Source organism: Neofelis nebulosa, chromosome 6 (genome assembly GCF_028018385.1).
Source record: "Neofelis nebulosa isolate mNeoNeb1 chromosome 6, mNeoNeb1.pri, whole genome shotgun sequence".
Taxonomy (NCBI): domain Eukaryota; kingdom Metazoa; phylum Chordata; class Mammalia; order Carnivora; family Felidae; genus Neofelis; species Neofelis nebulosa.
The window spans coordinates 32690083-32712901 of NC_080787.1; the positions used below are offsets into that span (position 1 = coordinate 32690083).

Here is a 22819-nt window from a genome sequence, read left to right on the forward strand (position 1 = left end):
AGTCTGGGGTAGGCCTGGGCCTCTACATTTTAAACATACTCCTCATTTGAATTTAGGGAACTTTGGGAAATTAGTCCCAGAGGAAGTTTGGGCCATTTCTTCTGAGCTGAAGGGCTGGTTCCCTGCCTGGCCTGATAGGGTTTGAGAAGAGAGAGAGGCCTCATTCTCTCCTTACTTAATTCTGCCCTCTCCCTGTCTCAGGGTTCATTCATGTTATGCCCTTCCACCCCACATTCCTCTACTCTTGACTTCAGGAAATGCTGGTCATTATCTATGAGACAAAGGTAAACACAGGATGTCAAACAGAACAAACAGGAGACTGAGGTCAGAGTAAGGGATGTTAAATATATGCCTTGGGTAGGGGTCTGGGGTAGGGGAGAGTTTCAGAGACAGGAGATGCTGTCAAAATTTCTGTGCTCCAGTACCTAAGACTAGGAGTTAGCTAGGATCACCTACTATGTGTCTAGCACTGCATAACAGGAAGTGTTTTTTGGGTAAGTGGAAAGGAATGGGAATAAGCTGTACTTCCCTCCCTCCACCACCCTCATGATCCTTTCCAATTTCACTCCTACCAGTACCAGTGCTTTTTTTGAATGTATAACTTCTGTTTCTTCAGTCTGTAGATCTTCCAGGCATCTATCTACCTTTGGCTTGTGGAGAGTAGGGAAGAAGTTCTAGCAGGAATAAATTGCATATAACCATCTCCCCAGCCTATCTACATAAAGAGACCAGTCTTCTGTCCTGAAAATATTTCCTAGTTTAAGATAATCTCATGTTCCACTAGCCTTTCCTACCTAGTACAGTTGATCATGGGCTTGAGGAAGACTAGAAGAAAGCCAAAATTCAGAAAGGTGCCCTGGATTGCATGGATGAGTATGGGTTTACAAACAGCTGGGTCTGTGAGGCCACAGGGTGGCGCCAGAGTAAGGATCTCCCTGAGAGAGGCCCAGGAACTACACTTCCCAGGAGGCCTTGTGCAGGCGCCCGAGACGGAACTATCGGAGGGGCAGGACCTGCGGACGCTCGTTTGTGAGGCGCTAGTGCAGCGTCGATGGCTGGCCCAGTAAAGGACCGAGAGGCCTTCCAGAGGCTAAACTTCCTGTACCAGGCAAGTCCGTCGGGGAGTTTGGGGAGGCGACTGGGTTTGACTGGCCACCGAGTGATGGTTTCCCTCCCCTAGGCCGCCCACTGTGTCCTTGCGCAGGACCCCAAGAACCAGGCGCTGGCGAGGTTTTACTGCCACACGGAGAGGACCATCGCAAAGCGGCTGGTCTTGCGGCGGTGAGACGCTCCGGGAGCCTGGTGGCGGGCGGGACGTGGGAAGAATGGGGAGAATGAGCGCAGGCGCTTGGATCACCATCCCCCTCCGCCCACAGGGACCCCTCAGTGAAGAGGACCCTCTGTCGTGGCTGCTCTTCCCTTCTTATCCCTGGTCTCACCTGCACCCAGCGTCAGAGACGTGAGTGCTCCTACTAACGTGGGGTGATTGAGGAGCAGTAGTGGGTTGCGGAGGGGATCCCCTTCCTCGCTTTAGATGGGCGTCTAGCGTGGGATTTGCAGCAGCCGACATTTTCCAGCTTTGGGTTAAATTGTTAACTCCTCTTGGACAAACTAAGATCTGGACAATAGGGAAATGATGTTGCTATAAGAGGTAACCCACCCATACATAATAATAGGTGTTATTTTGCATTGTGGAGGACAGGATTCACATCACTGTTCATTCATTCATTCAACAAATATTGATTTTTCTAAGGTGTATCAAGTACTGTATGAGATACATTATTCTCATTGAAATTATAGTCTGATAGAATAGACTAAGAAACAATTAAAATAGTGTAGAAAAATGCTTTAATTGGGGAGGTAACATTACTTATACCAGTAGTGATGAGGTTCATGATAAGCAAAAGGAGTGAAGAGATGGAAATTCTAGGCATGTGTGAGGACTCTGAGACAAGAGAGCTTGTGGTGCTGTCAAGGAGACCAGAGTTTAGGAGCCTGGAGTTTGAGGTAGGCAAGGTTAAAGCATGAGGCTGGAGAAGGAAACAGGGCAGATCTTAAAGAGACTTCTAAGGACTTTGGACTTTATCTTAAAGGATACAAAAAAATTGATGGACTTTAAGCAGGGGTAAGACATCTCAAATTTGTATTCAAAGTTGGGGAGGGTTGGAATTTGTACCGAAAAACAGTGGAGGCAAAATTGGATGAAGGAGAGCTTTTCTTCTCCTAAATCTGGGCACTCTTTCCCCACCCCACCCCCGCTTAAACCCCAGGATGCAGGGGACAGCGCTGGACAGTACAGACCTGCCTGACATGCCAGCGCAGCCAACGTTTCCTCAATGATCCTGATCATCTGCTCTGGGGAGACCGGCCTGAGGCCCAGCTGGGGAGCCAGGCAGGTGAGAGGTTTGTAGGGGAAAACTGAGGATACTCCAGGAAGATAAGAGTGATGGGGGGCATAGGTCTGATGAGGTTACACAGGTGGATTCTACATTGCTGTGAGAGGTGCCACAGTCTTATAAAACCCAAATTCTCATCTACACAGATCCCAAATCTCCACAACCCCTGCCAAACACAGCCCACCCCATTCTAGCCCACCTCTGTGAGGAGAAAGTGCAGCATGAGAGCTCCAGCCACCAGTGATGGATTCACCTTATCTTCGAAATAAATAAAGTATATTGGTGTCTCACTTTGTGTGATTCTGTGAGTATTTCAGCTCTTCATTCTATTTTCCTCTTTCAGTTTGTATTTCTCTGTCACTAGCTAACCTCTCTGTCTTTACCATGTTCATATTCCTACAATTTGGGGAGATCCTGATTTCTATAAACCACTTGCCCACTGAGCAGCTTCCATTTCCAGGATACTGACCCCAGTGCTCCTTCATCCCTGCTTCCTTAGTGTAATGCCACATTTGGAACTCAGGATCCAGGGTTGTTGGCAAGAGCTTGAGCCTTCATAGAATATTTTTTATTTAGGTAGCCCTCACTGTTGACTAAAGGGCTAAACAGACTGCTGATGCCACTGATGTCGTTTTTAGACAAGGAAAAAAAGTTTAGGGGGTCAGAATGGCTTCAGATCCTCCAGGCTCACTCCAAGCTGATCTTTCCCAATCTCTTGGTTTTCTTCTATAAAATTCTAATATGAGAAGTGGTACAAACCTGAACAAGGTCAAAGGTGATAACGAAAGGACAATTGGTGGACAGTACACAACTGTGCCCCATAGATAAACCCTCAGGATTTTCTTGAGAATGAGTAAACAACAAAAATTGTTTTATTTGATGTCCCTAGGGAACTTACTCAAAGACAGAATTTCAGACTGACCTCTTGCTGGGTGCCAGCTAATCAATTTCCCTCAAACATATACAAACAAAATTCACGATTCCCAGAATACAATTTTCTTTCTTCTCTTGCTCTTATAAATCCTGTGTTGTACTTATTTATTGCTGCATAAAAATCACTGCATGATGTGGCTTCAAACAATGATTTTGTGGACTATGCTTTCTGAGAGCCTAACTGGCTAGTTTCTTCTATTCCATATGGCATCAGCTGGAGTGACTCAGCTGCATTTAGCTGCTGTCTGTGGTACCTGGTCTAGAAGAGCCCAGAAGGTTCATATGCATGTCTGCCACCTCCTTGCTTTTCTGTGTGGCCTACTACATAGCTGGTTTTGATGTTCTTACAGCATAGGTCTCTCAAGGAGGTTGGACCTCTTACATGCCCTCTGGCTTCCACCGAAAGCAGTTAAGAGGTCAAGCTCCAAGGTGCAAGAACTTATCAAGCCTCTGTTCTCATCACACTTGCTGATTGATGTCCCCTTGACAAAGCAAGTAACCAAGCCCAGAATCAACAGGGAAGGAGCATGCATACCAGAAGGTTCATTTGTTCCCTGGGGACCACCAGTGTAGCAATCTACCACATCTTTATTTTGCCTTCATCCTTGACTCAGTTTTCCCATTGACTCCGTATGTCAATAGGTTACTTGCATGAAAAATAGTAAATAGTGTGCAAGTAACTAAATTACATGAAAAGTAGTACATAATGTGCAAGTAACTATATTGCATGAAAGATAGTAAATAGTGTGCAAGTAACTGTTTCTCAGTTACTTTGTAACAGTTTATTTCTGGAGATAGTGTCTACCTGGGTCAACTGCAACAACCAACATAAACATGTAGCCTGAAAGTGCACCTCCTGTAGACCTGGACCCTTTTCATCTTCAGTTCTTGTTCCTTGGCTCCATCCATGAGTCTCATTTCTGATCTTACTCATTCTTGTACACTGGGTCTGATTTTTGGCTAAGTTTGTTTGGAGTGTTTTGTTGATTGCACATGACTGAACATGCCCATAGTGGGATACTGAGGGAACTTTGAGTTTTGATTTCATGGCTGAGTTCATTAAGTGATATCCCTCTTGTGGGGAGACTGTGGAAATCATGTTCCAGTTGGGAAATAGATGAAACCATGTGGAATATGGTTCACTTAGGTGTTTGTGGTTTGTTCATCTGTTTTGTGTTTTCATCAGAATAGATTCCTCTAACTAGAAGTCATATTCGTCCTTCCAAAACTGTGTCCTTTTTCATGTTTACTAATTTTTTTTAATTTAAATTCTAGTTGCTTAACACATAGTGTAATATTGGTTTCAGGAGTAGAATTCAATGATTCATTACTTACATACAACACCCAGGGTTCATCATAACAAGTGCCCTCTTTAATACCCATCACACATTTACCCATCCCCAACCCAACTCCCTCCATCAACCATCAGTTCTCTATCATTAAAAGTCTCTATGGGTGACTTGGGTGGCTCAATCAATTAAGTGTCCAACCTCAACCCAGGTCATGATCTCACAGTTTGTGAGTTCAAGCCCTGCATCAGGCTGTGTGCTGACAGTTCAGAGCCTGGAGCCTGCTTCAGATTCTGTGTCTCCCTCTCTGTCCTTCCCCCACTTGTGCTCAGTCTCTCAAAAATAAACGTTAAAAAAAATTTTTTTACAGAGTTTCTAATGGTTTGTGTCCCTCTCTTTTTTATTCCCTTCCCATATGTTTGTCTGTTTTGTTTCTTAAATTCCACATGAATGAAATCAAATGATATCTTTCTCTGACTGACTTATTTCACTTATCATAATACACTGTAGCTCCATCCACATCATTGCAAATGTCAAGATTTCATTTCTTTTGACAGCAGTGTGTGTGTGTGTGTATCTCACATCTTTATCCATTCATCAAATGGACATTTGGGCTCTTTTTTGGCTATTGTTGATAATGCTGCTATAAACATCAGGACTCCTTCAACATAAACAACATACATGTACTCCTTCAAATGAGGATTTTTGTATCCTTTTGGTAAATACTGAGTAGTGCAATTGCTGGATTGTAGGGTAGTTCTATTTTTAACTTTTTGGGAAACCTACATACTGTTCTCCAGAGTGGCTGCACCAGTTTGCATTCCCACCAAGAGGGATTCCAAGTGCAAGAGGGTTCCCCTTTCTCTACATCCTCACCAACACCTGTTGTTTCTTGTGTTGTTACTTTTAGCCATTCTGACAGGTGTGATGTGGTATCTCATCGTGGTTTTGATTTGTATTTCTCTAGTGATGAGTGATGTTGAGCATCTTTTCATGTGTCTACTGGCCATATGGATGTGTACTTTGGAAAAATGTCTATTCATGTCTTCTGTCCATTTCTTAACTGGATTGTTTGTTTTTTGGGTGTTCAGTTTAGTAAGTTCTTTATAGATTTTGGATGCTAACCCTTTATGAGATATGTCTTTTGCAAAGATCTTCCATTCTGTAAGTTGCCTTTTAGTTTTGTTGATTGTTTCCTTTGCTGTGCAGCTTTTTATCTTGATGAAGTCCCAATAGTTCATGTTTGCTTTTGTGTCCCTTGCCTCTGGCAATGTGTCAAGTAAGAAGTTGCAATGGCCAAGTTTGAAGAAGTTGCTGCCTGTGTTCTCCTCTAGGATTTTGATGGTTTCCATCTCATGATTAAGTCTTTCATCCATTTTGAATTTATTTTTGTGTACGGTGTAAGAAAGTGGTTCAGTTTCATCTGCATTTTGCAATCCAGTTTTTCCACCACCATTTTGAAGAGACAGTCTTTATGCCATTGGATATTCTTTTCTGCTTAGTTGAATATGAGTCGACCATATAGTTGTGGGTCTATTTCTGGATTTTCTATTCTGTTCCATTGATCCATGTGTCTGTTTTTGACCCATACTGCCTTGATGACTGCAGCTTTGTAATATAGTTTGAAGTCTGGAATTATGATGCTTTCAGCATTGCTTTTCTTTTTCAGGATTGCTTTGGCTATTTGGGGCCTTTTGTGTTTCCATGCAAATTTTAGGATTGTTCTAGCTCTGTGAAGAATGCTGGTGTCATTTTGATAGTGATTGCATTAAATGTGTAGATTGTGGGGCACCTGGGTGGCTCAGTCGGTTGAGCATTGACTTCAGTTCAGGTCATGATCTCGCGGTTCGTGAGTTCAAGCCCTGCGTCAGGCTCTGTGCTGACAGCTCAGAGCTTGGAGCCTGCTTTGTATCCTGTGCCTCCCTCTCTCTCTACCCCTCCCTCGCTTGCTCTCTCTCTCTCTCTCTTTCAAAAATAAATAGACTCCCAAAAAATTAATTTAAAAAAATGTGTAGATTGCTTTGGGTAGTAGAGACTTTTTTTTTTTTTTTTTTACAGACAGGGTTGGGGGGAAGAGACAGACAGAGAGAGAGACCGAGAGAGAGAGAGAGAGAGAGAGAGAGAGAGAGAGAGAGAGAGAGAATCCCAAGCAGGCTCCATGCTGAGCTCATGGGATCCTACGACCCTAGGATCATGACCCAAGCCAAAATCAAGAGTCAGACGCTCAACCAACTGAGCCACCCAGGTACCCCTGGGTATTACAGACATTTTAATAATGTTTGTTCTTCCAGTCCGTGAGCATGGAATGTTTTCCATTTCTTTGTGTCCTCTTCAATTTCCTTCATATGTTTTCTGTACTTTTTAGGGTCCAGATCTTTTACCTCTTTGATTAGGTTTATTCCTAGGTATCGTCTGGTTTTTGGTGCAGTTGTAAAAGGGATCAATTCCTTGATTTCTCTTTCTGCTGCTTCCTTATTGGTGTATAGAAATGCAACCGATTTGTGTACATTGATTTTTTATCCTGCAACTTTGGTGAATTCATGTATTAGTTCTAGCAATTTTTGGGCGGAGTCTTTCAGGTTTTCTACATAGAGTATCATGTTGTCTGCAAATAGTGAAAGTGTGACTTCTTTCTTGACGATTTGGACCTTTTATTTCTTTTTGGTTTTGGTTTGCTCACAGTTACAGCATTTTATTTCAGCTTTAGTTATTTTATCCCTGCAGTAATGGATTCTTTTGTGACTTTTATGCTTTTTTCAAACCCAGCTAGTATCCTTATAATTGTTGTTTTATTTTTTTTTTCATTTTATTTATTTATTTTTGAGAGAGAGCATGCACAAACACAAGTGGAGGAGGGGCAGAGAGGGAAGGAGAGCAGGAGAATCCCAAGCAGGCTTCACACTGAGAGTGTAAAGCCCAACACTGGGCTTGAACCCATAAACCTTAAGATTATGACCTGAGCCGAAATTGAATTGGACACTTAACTGACTGAGCCACCCAGGCCCCCTATAATTGTTTTAAAGTCTAGTTCAGACATTTTACTTATATCTGTATTGATTAAACCTCTGACCATTCCTTCTTCCTGTTTTTTCTTTTGGGGTGAATTTCTCCATCTTCTCATGTTGTAAATTCAAAAAAGGGTTGGGGGGGGGGAGGCTGTGTTTTGTGGTTTTGTCTGTTTGTCAAAAGAAGCTAGATCCAAAAATAAATAAATAAACTTCTTTTAAAATAAATAAAAATATAAATTGCTTGTTCTGTATCCTGGGGGTGGTGGGGTTGGGTGGGGGAAGCTAGATCCTATTCACCCTAGAGCTGAAGCTTTGTAGCACTCTGTTGTAGTTAAAGGTATTGTGCTGGTTTGCTGGGAGGTGGGCGGGCTGCACTGATTCTCAGGTGGACTTGCCCTAGTGGAGATGCACCTGCAGGGTGTGGGTGGGGGGGCGGGGGTGGACCCAGAGGCAGGTGTTGGTGTAAGTGGCTCTGGCCCCCGCTTGGGGGTGCTGTTTTGCCCACTGAAGTCAGTTTTTTTTTTCAATATATGAAATTTATTGTCAAATGGGTTTCCATACAACATGCAGTGCTCATCCCAAAAGGTGCCCTCCTCACTACCCATCACCTACCCTCCCCTCCCTCCCAACCCCCTTCAACCTTCAGTTTGTTCTCAGGTTTTTTTTTTGTTTTTTTTTTTTGTTTTTTTTTTTTTTAATTTATTTTTGGGACAGAGAGAGACAGAGCATGAACGGGGGAGGGGCAGAGAGAGAGGGAGACACAGAATCGGAAACAGGCTCCAGGCTCCGAGCCATCAGCCCAGAGCCTGACGCGGGGCTCGAACTCACAGACCGCGAGATCGTGACCTGGCTGAAGTCGGACGCTTAACCGACTGCGCCACCCAGGCGCCCCCTGTTCTCAGTTTTTAAGAGTCTCTTATGCTTTGGCTCTCTCCCACTCTAACCTCTTTTTTTTTTTTTTTTCCTCCCCCTCCCCCATGGGTTTCTGTTGTTTCTCAGGATCCACATAAGAGTGAAAACATATGGTATCTGTCTTTCTCTGTATGGCTTATTTCACTTAGCATCACACGCTCCAGTTCCATCCACGTTGCTACAAAGGGCCATATTTCATTCTTTCTCATTGCCACGTAGTACTCCATTGTGTATATAAACCACAATTTCTTTATCCATTCATCAGTTGATGGACATTTAGGCTCTTTCCATAATTTGGCTATTGTTGACAGTGCTGCTATAAACATTGGGGTACAAGTGCCCCTATGCATCAGTACTCCTGTATCCCTTGGGTAAATTCCTAGCAGTGCTATTGCTGGGTCATAGGGTAGGTCTATTTTTAATTTTCTGAGGAACCTCCACACTGTTTTCCAGGGTGGCTGCATCAATTTGCATTCCCACCAACAGTGCAAGAGGGTTCCCATTTCTCCACATCCTCGCCAGCATCTATAGTCTCCTGATTTGTTCATTTTCGGCACTCTGACTGCCATGAGGTGGTATCTGAGTGTGGGTTTGATTTGTATTTCCCTGATGAGGAGCAACATTGAGCATCATTTCATGTGCCTGTTGGCCATCCGGATGACTTCTTTAGAGAAGTGTCTATTCATGCTTTCTGCCCATTTCTTCACTGGGTTATTTGATTTTCAAGTGTGGAGTTTGGTGAGCTCTTTATAGATTTTGGATACTAGCCCTTTATCCAATATGTCATTTGCAAATATCTTTTCCCATTCTGTTGGTTGCCTTTTAGTTTTGTTGGTTGTTTCCTTTGCTGTGCAGAAGCTTTTTATCTTCATGAGGTCCCAGTAGTTCATTTTTGCTTTTAATTCCCTTGCCTTTGGGGATGTGTCAAGTAAGAAATTGCTATGACTGAGGTCAGAGAGGTCTTTTCCTGCTTTCTCCTCTAGCGTTTCTCCTCTAGATGGTTTCCTGTCTCACATTCAGGTCCTTTATCCATTTTGAGTTTATTTTTGTGAATGGTGTAAGAAAGTGGTCTAGTTTCAATCTTCTGCATGTTGCTGTCCAGTTCTCCCAGCACCATTTGTTAAAGAGACTGTCTTTTTTCCATTGGATGTTCTTTCCTGCTTTGTCAAAGATGAGTTGGCCATACGTTTGTGGGTCTAGTTCTGGGGTTTCTATTCTATTCCATTGGTCTATGTGTCTGTTTTTGTGCCAATACCATGCTGTCTTGATGATGACAGCTTTGTAGTAGAGGCTAAAGTCTGGGATTGTGATGCCTCCTGCTTTGGTTTTCTTCTTCAAAATTACTCTGGCTATTCAGGGCCTTTTGTGGTTCCATATGAATTTTAGGATTGCTTGTTCCAGTTTCAAGAAGAATGCTGGTGCAGTTTTGATTGGGATCGCATTGAATGTGTAGATAGCTTTGGGTAGTATTGACATTTTGACAATATTTATTCTTCCAATCCATGAGCACGGAATGTTTTTCCATTTCTTTATATCTTCTTCAGTTTCCTTCATAAGCTTTCCATAGTTTTCAGCATACAGCTCTTTTACATCTTTGGTTAGATTTATCCCCAGGTATTTTATGCTTCTTGGTGCAATTGTGAATGGGATCAGTTTCTTTATTTGTCTTTCTGTGGCTTCATTGTTAGTGTATAAGAATGCAACTGATTTCTGTATATTGATTTTGTATCCTGAAACTTTGCTGAATTCATGTATGAGTTCTAGCAGACTTTTGGTGGAGTTTATCGGATTTTCCATGTATAATATGTCATCTGCAAAAAGTGAAAGCATGACTTCATCTTTGCCAATTTTGATGCCTTTGATTTCCTTTTGTTGTCTGATTGCTGATGCTGGAACTTCCAACACTATGTTAAACAACAGCGGTGAGAGTGGACATCCCTGTCGTGTTCCTGATCTCAGGGAAAACGCTCTCAGTTTTTCCTCATTGAGGATGATGTTAGCTGTGGGCTTTTCATAAATGGCTTTTATGATCTTTAAGTATGTTCCTTCTATCCAGACTTTCTGGAGGGTTTTTATTAAGAAACGTTGCTGAATTTTGTCAAATGCCTTTTCTGCATCGATTGACCGGATCATATGGTTCTTATCTTTTCTTTTATTAATGTGAGGTATCACGTTGATTGATTTGCGAATGTTGAACCAGCCCTGCATCCCAAGAATGAATCCCACTTGACCATGGTGAATAATTCTTTTTATATGCTGTTGAATTCGATTTGCTAGCATCTTCTTGAGAATTTTTGCATCCATATTCATCAGGGATATTGGCCTGTAGTTCTCTTTTTTTACTGGGTCTCTGTCTGGTTTAGGAATCGAAGTAATACTGGCTTCATAGAATGAGTCTGGAAGTTTTCCTTCCCTTTCAATTTTTTGGAGTAGCTTGAGAAGGATAGGTATTATTTCTGCTTTAAACGTCTGGTAGAACTGCCCTGAGAAACCATTTGGTCCTGGACTCTTATTTGTTGGGAGATTTTTGATAACTGATTCAATTTCTTCACTGGTTATGGGTCTGTTCAAGCTTTCTATTTCCTCCTGATTGAGTGTTGGAAGCGTGTGGGTGTTTAGGAATTTGTCCATGTCTTCCAGGTTGTCCAGTTTGTTGGCATATAATTTTTCATAGTATTCGCTGATAATTGCTTGTATCTCTGAGGGACTGGTTGTAATAATTCCATTTTCATTCATGATTTTATCTATTTGGGTCATCTCCCTTTTCTTTTTGAGAAACCTGGCTAGAGGTTTATCAATTTTGTTTATTTTTTCAAAAAACCAACTCTTGGTTTCGTTGATCTGCTCTACAGTTTTTTTAGATTCTATATTGTTTATTTCTGCTCTGATCTTTATTATTTCTCTTCTTCTGCTGGGTTTAGGCTGTCTTTGCTGTTCTGCTTCTATTTCCTTTAGGTGTGCTGTTAGATTTTGTATTTGGGATTTTTCTTGTTTCTTGAGATAGGCCTGGATTGCAATGTATTTTCCTCTCAGGACTGCCTTCGCTGCATCCCAAAGCGTTTGGATATTTGTATTTTCATTTTAGTTTGTTTCCATATATTTTTTAATTTCTTCTCTAATTGCCTGGTTGACCCACTCATTCTTTAGTAGGGTGTTCTTTAACCTCCATGCTTTTGGAGGTTTTCCAGACTTTTTCCTGTGCTTGATTTCAAGCTTCATAGCATTGTGGTCTGAAAGCATGCATGGTATGATCTCAATTCTTGTATATTTATGAAGGGCTGTTTTGTGACCCAGTACATGATCTATCTTGGAGAATGTTCCATGTGCACTCGAGAAGAAAGTATATTCTGTTGCTTTGGGATGCAGAGTTCTAAATATATCTGTCAAGTCCATCTGATCCAATGTATCATTCAGGGCCCTTGTTTCTTTATTGACCGTGTGTCTAGATGATCTATCCATTTCTGTAAGTGGAGTGTTAAAGTCCCCTGCAATTACCACATTCTTATCAATAAGGTTGCTTATGTTTGTGAGTAATTGTTTTATATATTTGGGGGCTCCCGTATTCAGTGCATAGACATTTATAATTGTTAGCTCTTCCTGATGGATAGACCCCGTAATTATTATATAATGCCCTTCTTCATCTCTTGTTACAACGTTTAATTTAAAGTCTAGTTTGTCTGATAGAAGTATTGCTACTCCAGCTTTCTTTTGACTTCCAGTAGCATGATAAATAGTTCTCCATCCTGTCACTCTCAATCTGAAGGTGTCCTCAAGTCTAAAATGAGTCTCGTAGACAGCAAATAGATGAGTCTTGTTTTTTATCCATTCTGATACCCTATGTCTTTTGGTTGGAGCATTTAGTCCATTTATATTCAGTGTTATAGAAAGATATGGGTTTAGAGTCATTGTGATGTCTGTATGTTTTATGCTTGTAGCGATGTCTCTGGTACTTTGTCTCACAGGATCCCCCTCAGGATCTCTTGTAGGGCTGGTTTGTGGTGACGAATTCCTTCAGTTTTTTCTTTGTTTGGGAGGACCTTTATCTCTCCTTCTTTTCTAAATGAAAGACTTGCTGGATAAAGGATTCTCGGCTGCATATTTTTCCTGTTCATCACATTGAAGATCTCCTGCCATTCCTTTCTGGCCTGCCAAGCTTCAGAAGAGAGATCGGTCACAAGTCTTATAGGTCTCCCTTTATAAGTTAGAGCACGTTTATCCCTCACTGCTTTCAGAATTTTTTTTTTTATCCTTGTATTTTGCCAGTTTCACTATGATATGTCGTGCAGAAGATCGATTCAAGTTACGTCTGAAGGGAGTTCTCTGTGCCTCTTGGATTTCAATGCCTTTTTCCTTCCCCAGATCCGGGAAGTTTTCAGCTATTATTTCTTCAAATACACCTTCAGCACCTTTCCCTCTCTCTTCCTCCTCTGGAATACGAATTATGCATATATTATTTCTCTTTAGTGCATCACTTAGTTCTCTAATTTTCCCCTCATACTCCTGGATTTTTTTATTTCTCTTTTTCTCAGCTTCTTTTTCCATAATTTTATCTTCTAGTTCACCTATTCTCACCTCTGCCTCTTCAATCCAAGCCGTGGTCGTTTCCATTTTATTTTGCAGCTCGTTTATCACATTTTTTAGCTCCTCCTGACTGTTCCTTAGTCCCTTGATCTCTGTAGCAATAGATTCTCTGCTGTCCTCTATACTGTTTTCAAGCCCAGCTATTAATTTTATGACTATTATTCTAAATTCACTTTCTGTTATATTGTTTAAATCCTTTTTGATCAGTTCATTAGCTGTTGTTATTTCCTGGAGATTCTTTTGAGGGGAATTCTTCAGTTTCGTCATTTTGGATAGTTCCTGAAGTGGTGCAGAACTGCAGGGCACTTCCCCTGTGCTGTTTTGAATAACTTGCGTTTGTGGGTGGGGCAGCAGTCAGACCTGATGTCTGCCCCCAGCCCACCACTGGGGCCACAGTCAGACTGGTGTGTGCCTTCTCTTTCCCTCTCCTACGGGTGGGATTCACTGTGGGGTGGCGTGGCCCATCTGGGCTACTTGCACACTGCCAGGCTTGTGGTGCTAGGGACCTGGCGTATTAGCTGGGGTGGATAGGCAAGGTGCACGGGGGCGGGAGGGGCAGGCTCAGCTCGCTTCTCCTGCTTCTCCTTTGGTGAACCACTTCGGGAGGGGCCCTGCAGCAGCAGGAGGGAGTCAGACCTGCCTCCTGAGGGGTGGCTCCGCAGAAGCACAGCATTGGGTGTTTGCGCGGTGCAAGTAAGTTCCCTGGCAGGAAGTGGTTCCCTTTGGGATTTTGGCTGGGGGATGGGCAAGGGAGATGGCACTGGTGAGCACCTTTGTTCCCCACTAACTGAGCTCTGTCCTCCTGGGGCTTAGCAACTCTCCCTCCCGTTGTCCTCCAGCCTTCCCGCTCTCCGAGCAGAGCTGCTAACTTATAACCTTCCAGATGTTAAGTCCCCCTGGCTGTCCGAACACACTCCGTCCAGCCCCTCTGCTTTTGCAAGCCAGACTTGGGGTCTCTGCTTGGCCCGCTGGCCGCCCCTCCGCCCCGGCTCCCTCCCGCCAGTCCCTGTAGCGTGCACCGCCTCTGCCCTTCCTACCCTCTTCCGTGGGCCTCTCGTCTGCACTTGGCTCCGGAGAATCTGTTCTGCTAGTCTTCTGGTGGTTTTCTGGGTTATTTAGGCAGGTGTAGGTGGAATCTAAGTGATCAGCAGGACAAAGTGAACCCAGCGTCCTCCTATGCTGCCATCTTCTGAAGTCAGTTTTATAACAATTTCTAAGGAACAGGAATCTGGGCATAGCTCAGCTGGATCTTCTGGCTCAGAGTCCCTCAGAAGTCTGCAATCAAGATATCAGCTGGGGCTACAGCCATCTAAGGGCTTCACTAGGGGAGGATATGGTTTCAAGATCATCCACATGGCTGTTAGGAAGCCTCAGGTCCCTCCTGGCTATTGACAGGTCACATTAGTTCCTTGGCATGTGGGCCTCCCCATATGACAATTTACAACATGGCAATTGGCTTTCATTAGAGATAGAGGGAGGGTCAACAGAGGATGCTCACCATGGGTTCATAGTCTTTTGCAATATGCCGTCACTTTTGTCGTATTCTGTTCACCAGAATTGCATGAATAAGTCTGGCCCATACTCTAGAGGAAAGGATTACCAAAGGGCATGAATCTCAGGAGGCAGGGACCTTAGGAGGCATCTCACTATCACAGTATTTGTTATGCAAATCCAAATTCAACCATAAATAAATAGCTGTGTATCTCTAATTTAAAACATAGCTATTAAAGATGGCAGCAGAGTAGGAGGACCTTAGGCTCATCTCATCCCATGAATACAACTAGATAACTAACAAATCATCCTAAATACCCCAGAAATTGACCTCAAGACTGGCAGCACAAACTCTACAACTAAAGGTAGAGAAGAGGCTACATTGAAGAAGGTAGGAAGTGCAGAGATGCAGTTTTGGAGAGAAATGCCTGTGGCCACAGTCATGGAGAAGGGTGAGAAACAGACCAGCACACAGGGAAAACGAATACCCAAGCAGGTGGTTTGGAAATTGAGAGAGGCTGAATTTCATGAGTTTTTGCAATGAAAGGAGCTTAAAGCCTGGAGTTTTAAAGGTCAGCAGGCTTGCTGGGATAGAGCCCAGAACACATTGTGCTGCCCTTGGAGAAAAGGCAGGGCAAACAGCCCTCAGACATACAGTGTGGAAACAGTGATCTGAAAGGTGTCTGGAATACACAGTGGGGAGGTATTTGCTCATCGAGCACATCCCAGAGAGCATTCACAGGGAGATCCCTCTGGGAACAAAGGAACTGCCAATGCCATCCTCCCTCCCCCTGCCCCCCCTCACACACCCTAGCATAAGCAAGGGCCACCTGCGGGAACCAGTGCAGCACCAACACTTGCTATCTAACTTGCTTACATCTAGCCTTGTCCCCTAGCTCCAATGGAACTACCCTTCCCAGTCACACTTGCATCAGTCCCAGCGCAGTGACACCCCCCCCCCACCCCCTGCCTCAGAACACTGGCCCTGCTCAGACCACATCTCCCCACATGGGAATTTTCTGGAGCCTTGGTTCCTGTGGCAGTGGTGACAGATCTCATTTCACAAAGAGGCCAGATCATACCTAGTTAAAATGTGCCATATTCAGGCCAGGGGCAAAAAATTGCCCACAATAGGCAAAGAAAGGCTCTGCAGATGACTGGCCTGGAGGATAAAGCAGCCAGGACAAAACAGCAGAGCACACACAACAACATTGGAGACACTCCTGGAAGTGCCAAGCTCTGGGGAAGAGGGGACACTACACTATACAGCACTACAGAACTCTTCTTCATAAGGCCATTACCCCCAAGAACAAGAGACACAGCTGACTTTCCTAACAGAGAAATGGGCACAGAAACTTAGACAAAATGACAGGACAGAGAAATGTATCCCAAATGAAATAACAGGACAAGACCATGGCCAGAGATCTAAGCAAAAGAGATATAAGTAACATGCATAATGGAGAATTTAAAGCCATGATCATGAGGATACTCATTGGACTTAAGAGTGAAAGACATGAATCAGACCCTTAACATAGAGATAAGGAATAACGTAGAGGTATAAGACTCATTAAATTAAATGAGAAGAACACTTGATGGAATGAACAGCAGGCTGAAAGAAACCGAGGAATTAATTCATGACCTAGAAATGGAAAGTAATCAAGCTGAACAAAAGAAAACAAGATTATGAAAAATGAGAATAGATTTAATGAAATAAGTGACTCAATCATACATAACAACATTCACATTATAGGAGTCCCAAAAGAAGAAGAGAGGGAAAAGAGGGCAGAAAAACTATTTGAAGAAATAATAGCTAAAAACTTTCCTAATCTAGGAAAGAAAACGGACATCCAAACCCAGGAGGCACAGAGAACCCTCATCAAAATCAACAAAGCAGAGCTACACCAAACATATTGTAACTAAATTGGCAAAATATAGGGGCACCTGTGTGGTTCAGTCAGTTGAGTGTCCGACTTTGGTTCAGGTCGTGAGCTCATGGTTTGTGAGTTAGCCCTGTATTGGGCTCACTGCTGTCAGCACAGAGCCTGCTTTAGATCCTCTGTCTCCCTCTCTCTGTGCCCCTACCCCACTTGCACTCTCTCAAAAATAAATACAACATTTTAAAATTTTTTTAACAAAAAAACTGTCAAAATATAGTGACAAAAAAAAAAGTTCTAAAAGCAGCAAGACAAAAGAAGGTAGGAACTTACAATGGAAATCCCTTAAGTGTATCAGGAGATTTTTCAGCAGAAACATTTCAGGCCAGAAGGGAGTGGCATGATATATTCAAAATGCTGATTAGGAAAAATCTGCAGCCAATAATACTCTGTCCAGCAAGGAAGGCTATAATTCAGAATAGAAGGAGCAATTGTTTCTCAGACAAACAAAACCTAAAGGAGCTCATGACCATTAAACCAGCCCTGCCAGAAATATTAAAGAGGACTCTTTGGGAAAAAGAGACCAAAACTGAGAGTATAAAGGAAAGGAAACACAAAGTCAGTGAAAATAAATATTTCTGTAAAAAATCAGTGAAGGAACTCATAAAATAAAGGAATGTAAAATATAATGACATATATCTAAAACATGGGAAGGAGTAAAGAATGGGCTCAAATTTAAATGACCATCAACCTAATACAGACTGTTATATGCAGAAGAGATTATATAAAACCTAGCAGTAACCACATATCAAAAGCCATTAATAAATATGCAAAGAATAAAAAGAAACAAATCCAAATATATCACTAAGAAAATCAGCAAACCATGAGAAAAAGAAAATAAAGGATCAGACAAAATCTTCAGAAACAACTACAAAGCAAATAATAAAATGACAAGAAATACATATCTATCAATAATTACTTTGAACATAAATGCACTAAACTCTCCAATCAAAAGACATAGAGTGACAGCATGAATAAAAAAAAAAGACCTACCCATATGCTGCTTACAAAGAGATTCATTTTAGACCCAAAGACAACTGCAGAGAATTAAGTCAATCAGAGAAAAACAAATATATGATTTCACTCATATGTGGAACAGATGAACAAATGGGAAATAAGGAGGAAGAGAAGAAAGGAAAACAAACCACAAGAGACTCTTAATGACAGAGTACAAACTAAGGGTTGATGGAGGGAGGTGGGCGGGAGATGGGCTAGATGGGTGATGGGTATTAAGGAGGGCACCTGTTGTGATGAGCACTGGGTATTGTATGTAAGTGATGAATCATTGAATGCTACTTCAGAAACCAATATTGCACTGTATGTTGACTAAAATATAAAAATAAATAAAATACAAAAAAAAGAAAGACACCTGCAGATTGAAAGTGAGGGGATGGAGAAACATCAGTCATGTAATGTATGTCAAAAGAAAGCCAGAATAGCAATACTTCTTTTGGACAAATTAGACTTTAAACAAAGACAGTAACAAGAGACAAGGAAGGACATTATATCATAATAAAGGGGACGATACAACAAGAAGTTTTAACAATTGTAAATATTTGTACACCCAGCATAGAAGCACCCAAGTACATTAAACAGTTAAAACAAATATAAAGGAACTCATTGATAATTATACAATAATAGTAGGGGACTTGAACACCTCACTTACATCAATGAACAGATCATCTAAACAAAATCAACACAGAAACAGTAGCTTTGAATGACATACTGGAACAGATGGATTTACTGATAAACCATTCCATCCTACAACTGCACAATACACATTCTTTTCAAGTGCACATGGGACATTTTCCAGAATAAATCACATATTAGGCCACAAACAAGCCTCAACAAACCCAAGAAGATTGAAGTTATGCCATGCATTCTTTCAAACCACAACGCTATGAAACTGGAAGTCAACCATAAGATAAACCCTAGAAAGACCACAAATACATAGAGGGTAAATAACATGCTACTAAACAATGAGTGGGTCAACCAGGAAGTAAAAGAAGTAGAAAAGAACATGAAAACAAATGAAAATGAAAACACAATCGTTTGAACCCTTGGGATGCAGCTAAAGCTGTCCTAAGAGGAAAGTATATAGCAATTTAGGTCCACCTCAAGAAGCAAGAAAACACTCAAATGAAAAACCTAACCTTACACCTAAAGGACCTAGAAAAAGAACAGCAAACAAAACCTAAAAACAGCAGGAGGGAAATAATAAAGATTAGAAAAGAGGGGCACCTGGGTGGCTCAGACAGTTGAGCATCTGACTCTTGATTTCAACTCTAGTCATGATCTCATAGTTCATGGGACCAGCATCAGGGCTGACAATGCACAGCTTGCTTGGGATTCTCTCCCTCTCTCTGTGTCCCTCCCCACCTCGTGGTGTCTCTCACTTGCTCAAAATAAATAAATAAAAATTTTTAAGATTAGAGGAGAAATAAGTCACACAGAAACTTAAAAAACAAAAACAGAACAGATCAATGAAACCAGGATCTGGTTCTTTAAAAATAATAATAATAAAATTGATAAACCTCTAGCCACACTAATCAAGAAAAAAAGAAAAGTAACTCAAATAAATAAAGTTACAAATGAAAGAGGAGAAATAAAAACTAATCCTACAGAAATACAAACAATTATAAGAGAATACTATGAAAAACTATATGCCAATAAATTGGACAGCCTAGAAGAAATGGGTAACTTCCTAGAAATATATAAACTACCCAAATTGAAACAGGATGGTTAAAACCCTGGGCAGTTATTTGGAGGATGGTTTTCAACCTTCAGGGGATTCAAAACTCTCATAAAAATTATCCTCCTAATTCTGATAGGTTGCTTAATTCTACCTTGTTTAGCTCCCCTGGTTGTAGGGTCTGCCTCCACTCTCACTGAGGCCATAATTTAAAATAAATAAATAAATAAATAAATAAATAAATAGATAAATAAATAAATAAATAAATAAATAAATAAATAAAAAGATGGCCACTCATGTAATGATGTTATAAAAATATAAACCTTTAAACCAAGATGATGCTCTTTGTCCCAAAATAAAGGTGTCTGAGCATCAAAGGGGGGAATGTGGAAGGGACCCCTCCCTAAGGAAAGAAAAAACCTCAAGGCAACCTGACTATACATGTACGTGACAACATCCCTCACAACCTTGTAACATGAGACCACTTAATAAGACTACATGTTTGTCTGTTACCACATATGGGAGACAAAGAAGTAAAAAATATATTTAAAAAACTACACCACGCGGCATTCAGGGCTCAGTTCTTTGGGTACAAACTCAACTGAGTGGTCCCAGCAGAAATAAAGCTGCTTCCTGGAAAAAAAGCCTCAGTGTCATGACTCTGTGCAAGAATCCTGCTACAAAATACCACCAGCATTTTTCACAGAAACACTCCGAATAGCAAAAGCAATCCTGAAAAATAAAAGCAACACTGATGGCATCCCGATTCCAGACTTCAAGCTATACTACAAAGCTGTAGTCATCAAGACAGTATAGTACTGGCACAAAAAAACAGGTACATACCAATGGAAAAGAATAGAAAACCCAGAAATAGACCCACAACTATATGGTCAACTAATCTTCAACAAAGCAGAAAAGTTTATCCATGGAAAAAAAAAAAGTCAGTCTCCTCAACACATGATGTTGGGAAAACTGGACAGCAGCATGTAAAAAAAATGAAACTGGAACACTGTCTTACACTATACACAAAAATAAATTTAAAATGGATGAAAGACCTAAATGTGAGACATAAAGCCATCAAAATCCTAGAGGAGAAAACAGGCAGACCTCAGCCAGAGCGAGTTCTTACTAGACGCATCTCTGGAGTCAAGGGAAACAAAAGCAAAAACGAACTATTAGGACTTCATCAAGATAAAACCTGCTGCACAGTGAAAGAAACAATCAGCAAAACTAAAAGGCAGCCTATGGAAATGGAGAAGACATTTACAAATGACATATCTGATAAAGGGTTGGTAGCCAAAATCTATAAAGATCCAGCAAAGAAACACTTTTCCAAAGAAGAGATCCAGATGGCTCACAGACACATGAAAAGATGCTCAACATCACTCATCATCAGGGAAATACAAATCAAAACCATGATGAGATAGCACATCACACCTGTCAGAATGGCTAAAATTAACAACACAAGAAACAACAGGTGTTGGCAAGGATGCAGAGAAAGAGGAACTCTTGCACTGTTGGTGAGAATGTAAACTGGCACAGCCATTCTGGAGAAGAGTATGGAGGTTCCTCAAGAAGTTAAAAATATAACTACCCTATGATCCAACAATTTCACTACTATGTATTTACCCATAGGATATAAAAATACAGATTCAAAGAGGTACATGCACCCCAATGTTTATAGCAGCATTATCAACAATACCCAAACTATGGAAACAGCCCAAATGTCCATTGACTGATGAATTAATAAGAAAATCATGGTACATATACTCAGCCATCAAAAAGAATGAAATCTTGCCATTTGCAATGACGTGGATGGAGTTAGAGTGTATGCTAAGCGAAATAAGTCAGTCAGAGAAAGACATATACCATATGAGTTCACTATATGTGGAATTTAAGAAACAAAACAGGTGAACTTATGGGTAGGGGGAGAAAGAGAGGGAAACAAACCTTAAGAGACTCTTTATGATAGAGAACAAACTGAGGTTTGATGGCAGGAGATGGTTAGGGGATGGACTAAATGGATGATGGGTACTAAAGAGGCCACTTGTTATATTGAGCACTGGGTGTTATATGTAAGTGATGAATCACTAAATTGTACCCTTGAAAACAATAATACACTATATGTTAACTAACTGGATTTTTTTTTAATTTTTGAAAAAAGAAAAAAAAGAACAAAAAGCTTTTGGAGATGGATGGCGGTGATGGATGCAACAATGGGAATGTGCTTACAACCACAGAACTGTACACTTAAAAATAGTTAAAATGGTAAATTTTATGTCGTATATATTTTACCACAATAAAAAAGACATATTTCCAAAAACTTTAATAATTTGACTATTCCAAAATCTTCATTAGTAACATTATTTCCATCTTAAGTGCCATAAACATATGACCACCCACCTTGCTCTCCACTTCTACTTCATCATAATAAACTACAGGCAAAAGAATAACTACACTGCTTTTTCATGACAAGAGTTATTCCAAGTTTTTATTCCAAGAAACTGTTTTTTATTCCAAGAAACCAGCAAAGAGTTTCTTATTGCTTGCAGACAATTTAGCCATCTACTCCAAAATCCTAGCCTGAGAGTTCATTTTCTTTTTTTTTTAAGTTTATCAGGCTCTGTCAGCACAAAGTGGGACCCAGGGCTCGATCCCAAAAACCATGAGATCATGACCTAAGCCAGAATCAAGAGTCGGGCACTTAACCAACTGAGTTACCCAGGCAACCCAAGAATTAATTTTCTAGGACTATTTACAATGCCAGTTGTCTTATCCTGGGTCTTTTAGAGAGCAGAGACTGAGTCAAGAATTTAAGATACTAATAATTGTTTGTGAATAACAGGCCTAGGCCTGTGAAGGCTAATAGAAGAGAGAATTAAGTCAAGGGAAAATGTGACACAATGCAAAGAAATGCAGTACTGTTCTGTCTCTGCCTCAGAACAAGCCTTGAGATGAAAACTGAGCTCAGTTGATCCATTTATTCTGCATACAGGGATTGTTTGGGAGGACTGCAAGATGGAAGAGCAGCTCACTATAGTCCACAAAAGACAGAAAGAAGGAGGGATGGGTTTGTCCATATCCCTTCTAAATTCCATTTCTCCTTGTGCCATTCACCCCTTAGTGGCTACTAGGAAACTTGATTCTACCCCCAGCCTCTCAGCAACCATGTAGGAAGCCAGACATCATGGATGTCTGCATGGATGTCTACATGGATACATGCAATATCGTATTTCCTTCAGTCCTAAAGAGGTGGATTGATCCAGTACAGGTGGGGGAGTGGGAAAGGAAGGAACAGAAAGAATTGGAGGAAGCATACTGCCAATGTATGGACCAAACATAAATCATAATGTATGTCAGATTAAAGAAATGCAATTTCCCATAATAACACCATATTCCTTCACCCAACTTAAGTATTAGGGTATTTTCAGTCATCTTGTGAATATTTTGAGAAAGTTGTAATGCGTACTTTCTTTCGATAGAATTTAATGAATCCTGTAAGAGTGTACCAAAATCAAATTTTCTATTGCGTTGTTAAAGAAAATGCCTAATCAGAATTTTGAACTTTGGGGCGCCTGGGTGG

General features: G+C 41.2%; 1 protein-coding gene across 2 annotated transcripts; it reads left to right on the top strand.

Moving 5' to 3' along the window:
- The first annotated feature begins 35 nt into the window (after positions 1–35).
- Positions 36–2686, top strand: RPP21 (ribonuclease P/MRP subunit p21). Of its 2 annotated transcripts, none has more exons than XM_058733233.1 (5): positions 36–1108; positions 1181–1281; positions 1377–1459; positions 2271–2403; positions 2543–2686. In XM_058733233.1, exons 1-5 carry the CDS (start codon positions 1052–1054, stop codon positions 2601–2603), a joined length of 435 nt encoding a protein of 144 aa, XP_058589216.1. In that variant the 5' UTR covers positions 36–1051; the 3' UTR covers positions 2604–2686. The 2 variants fall into 2 exon arrangements, with proteins under 2 accessions (XP_058589216.1, XP_058589214.1); XM_058733231.1 differs by having other exon boundaries at positions 2271–2396.
- Positions 2687–22819: the final 20133 nt, after the last annotated feature.

Excerpts from the sequence above, each read along its gene's own strand:
- RPP21 (XM_058733231.1), top strand. The coding sequence starts at position 1,052 with ATGGCTGGCCCAGTAAAGGACCGAGAGGCCTTCCAGAGGCTAAACTTC. Across the intron at positions 1,460-2,270 it reads CTGCACCCAGCGTCAGAGAC|GATGCAGGGGACAGCGCTGG; the intron begins GTGAGTGCTCCT and ends CTTAAACCCCAG. Across the intron at positions 2,397-2,542 it reads CCAGCTGGGGAGCCAGGCAG|ATCCCAAATCTCCACAACCC; the intron begins GTGAGAGGTTTG and ends TCATCTACACAG.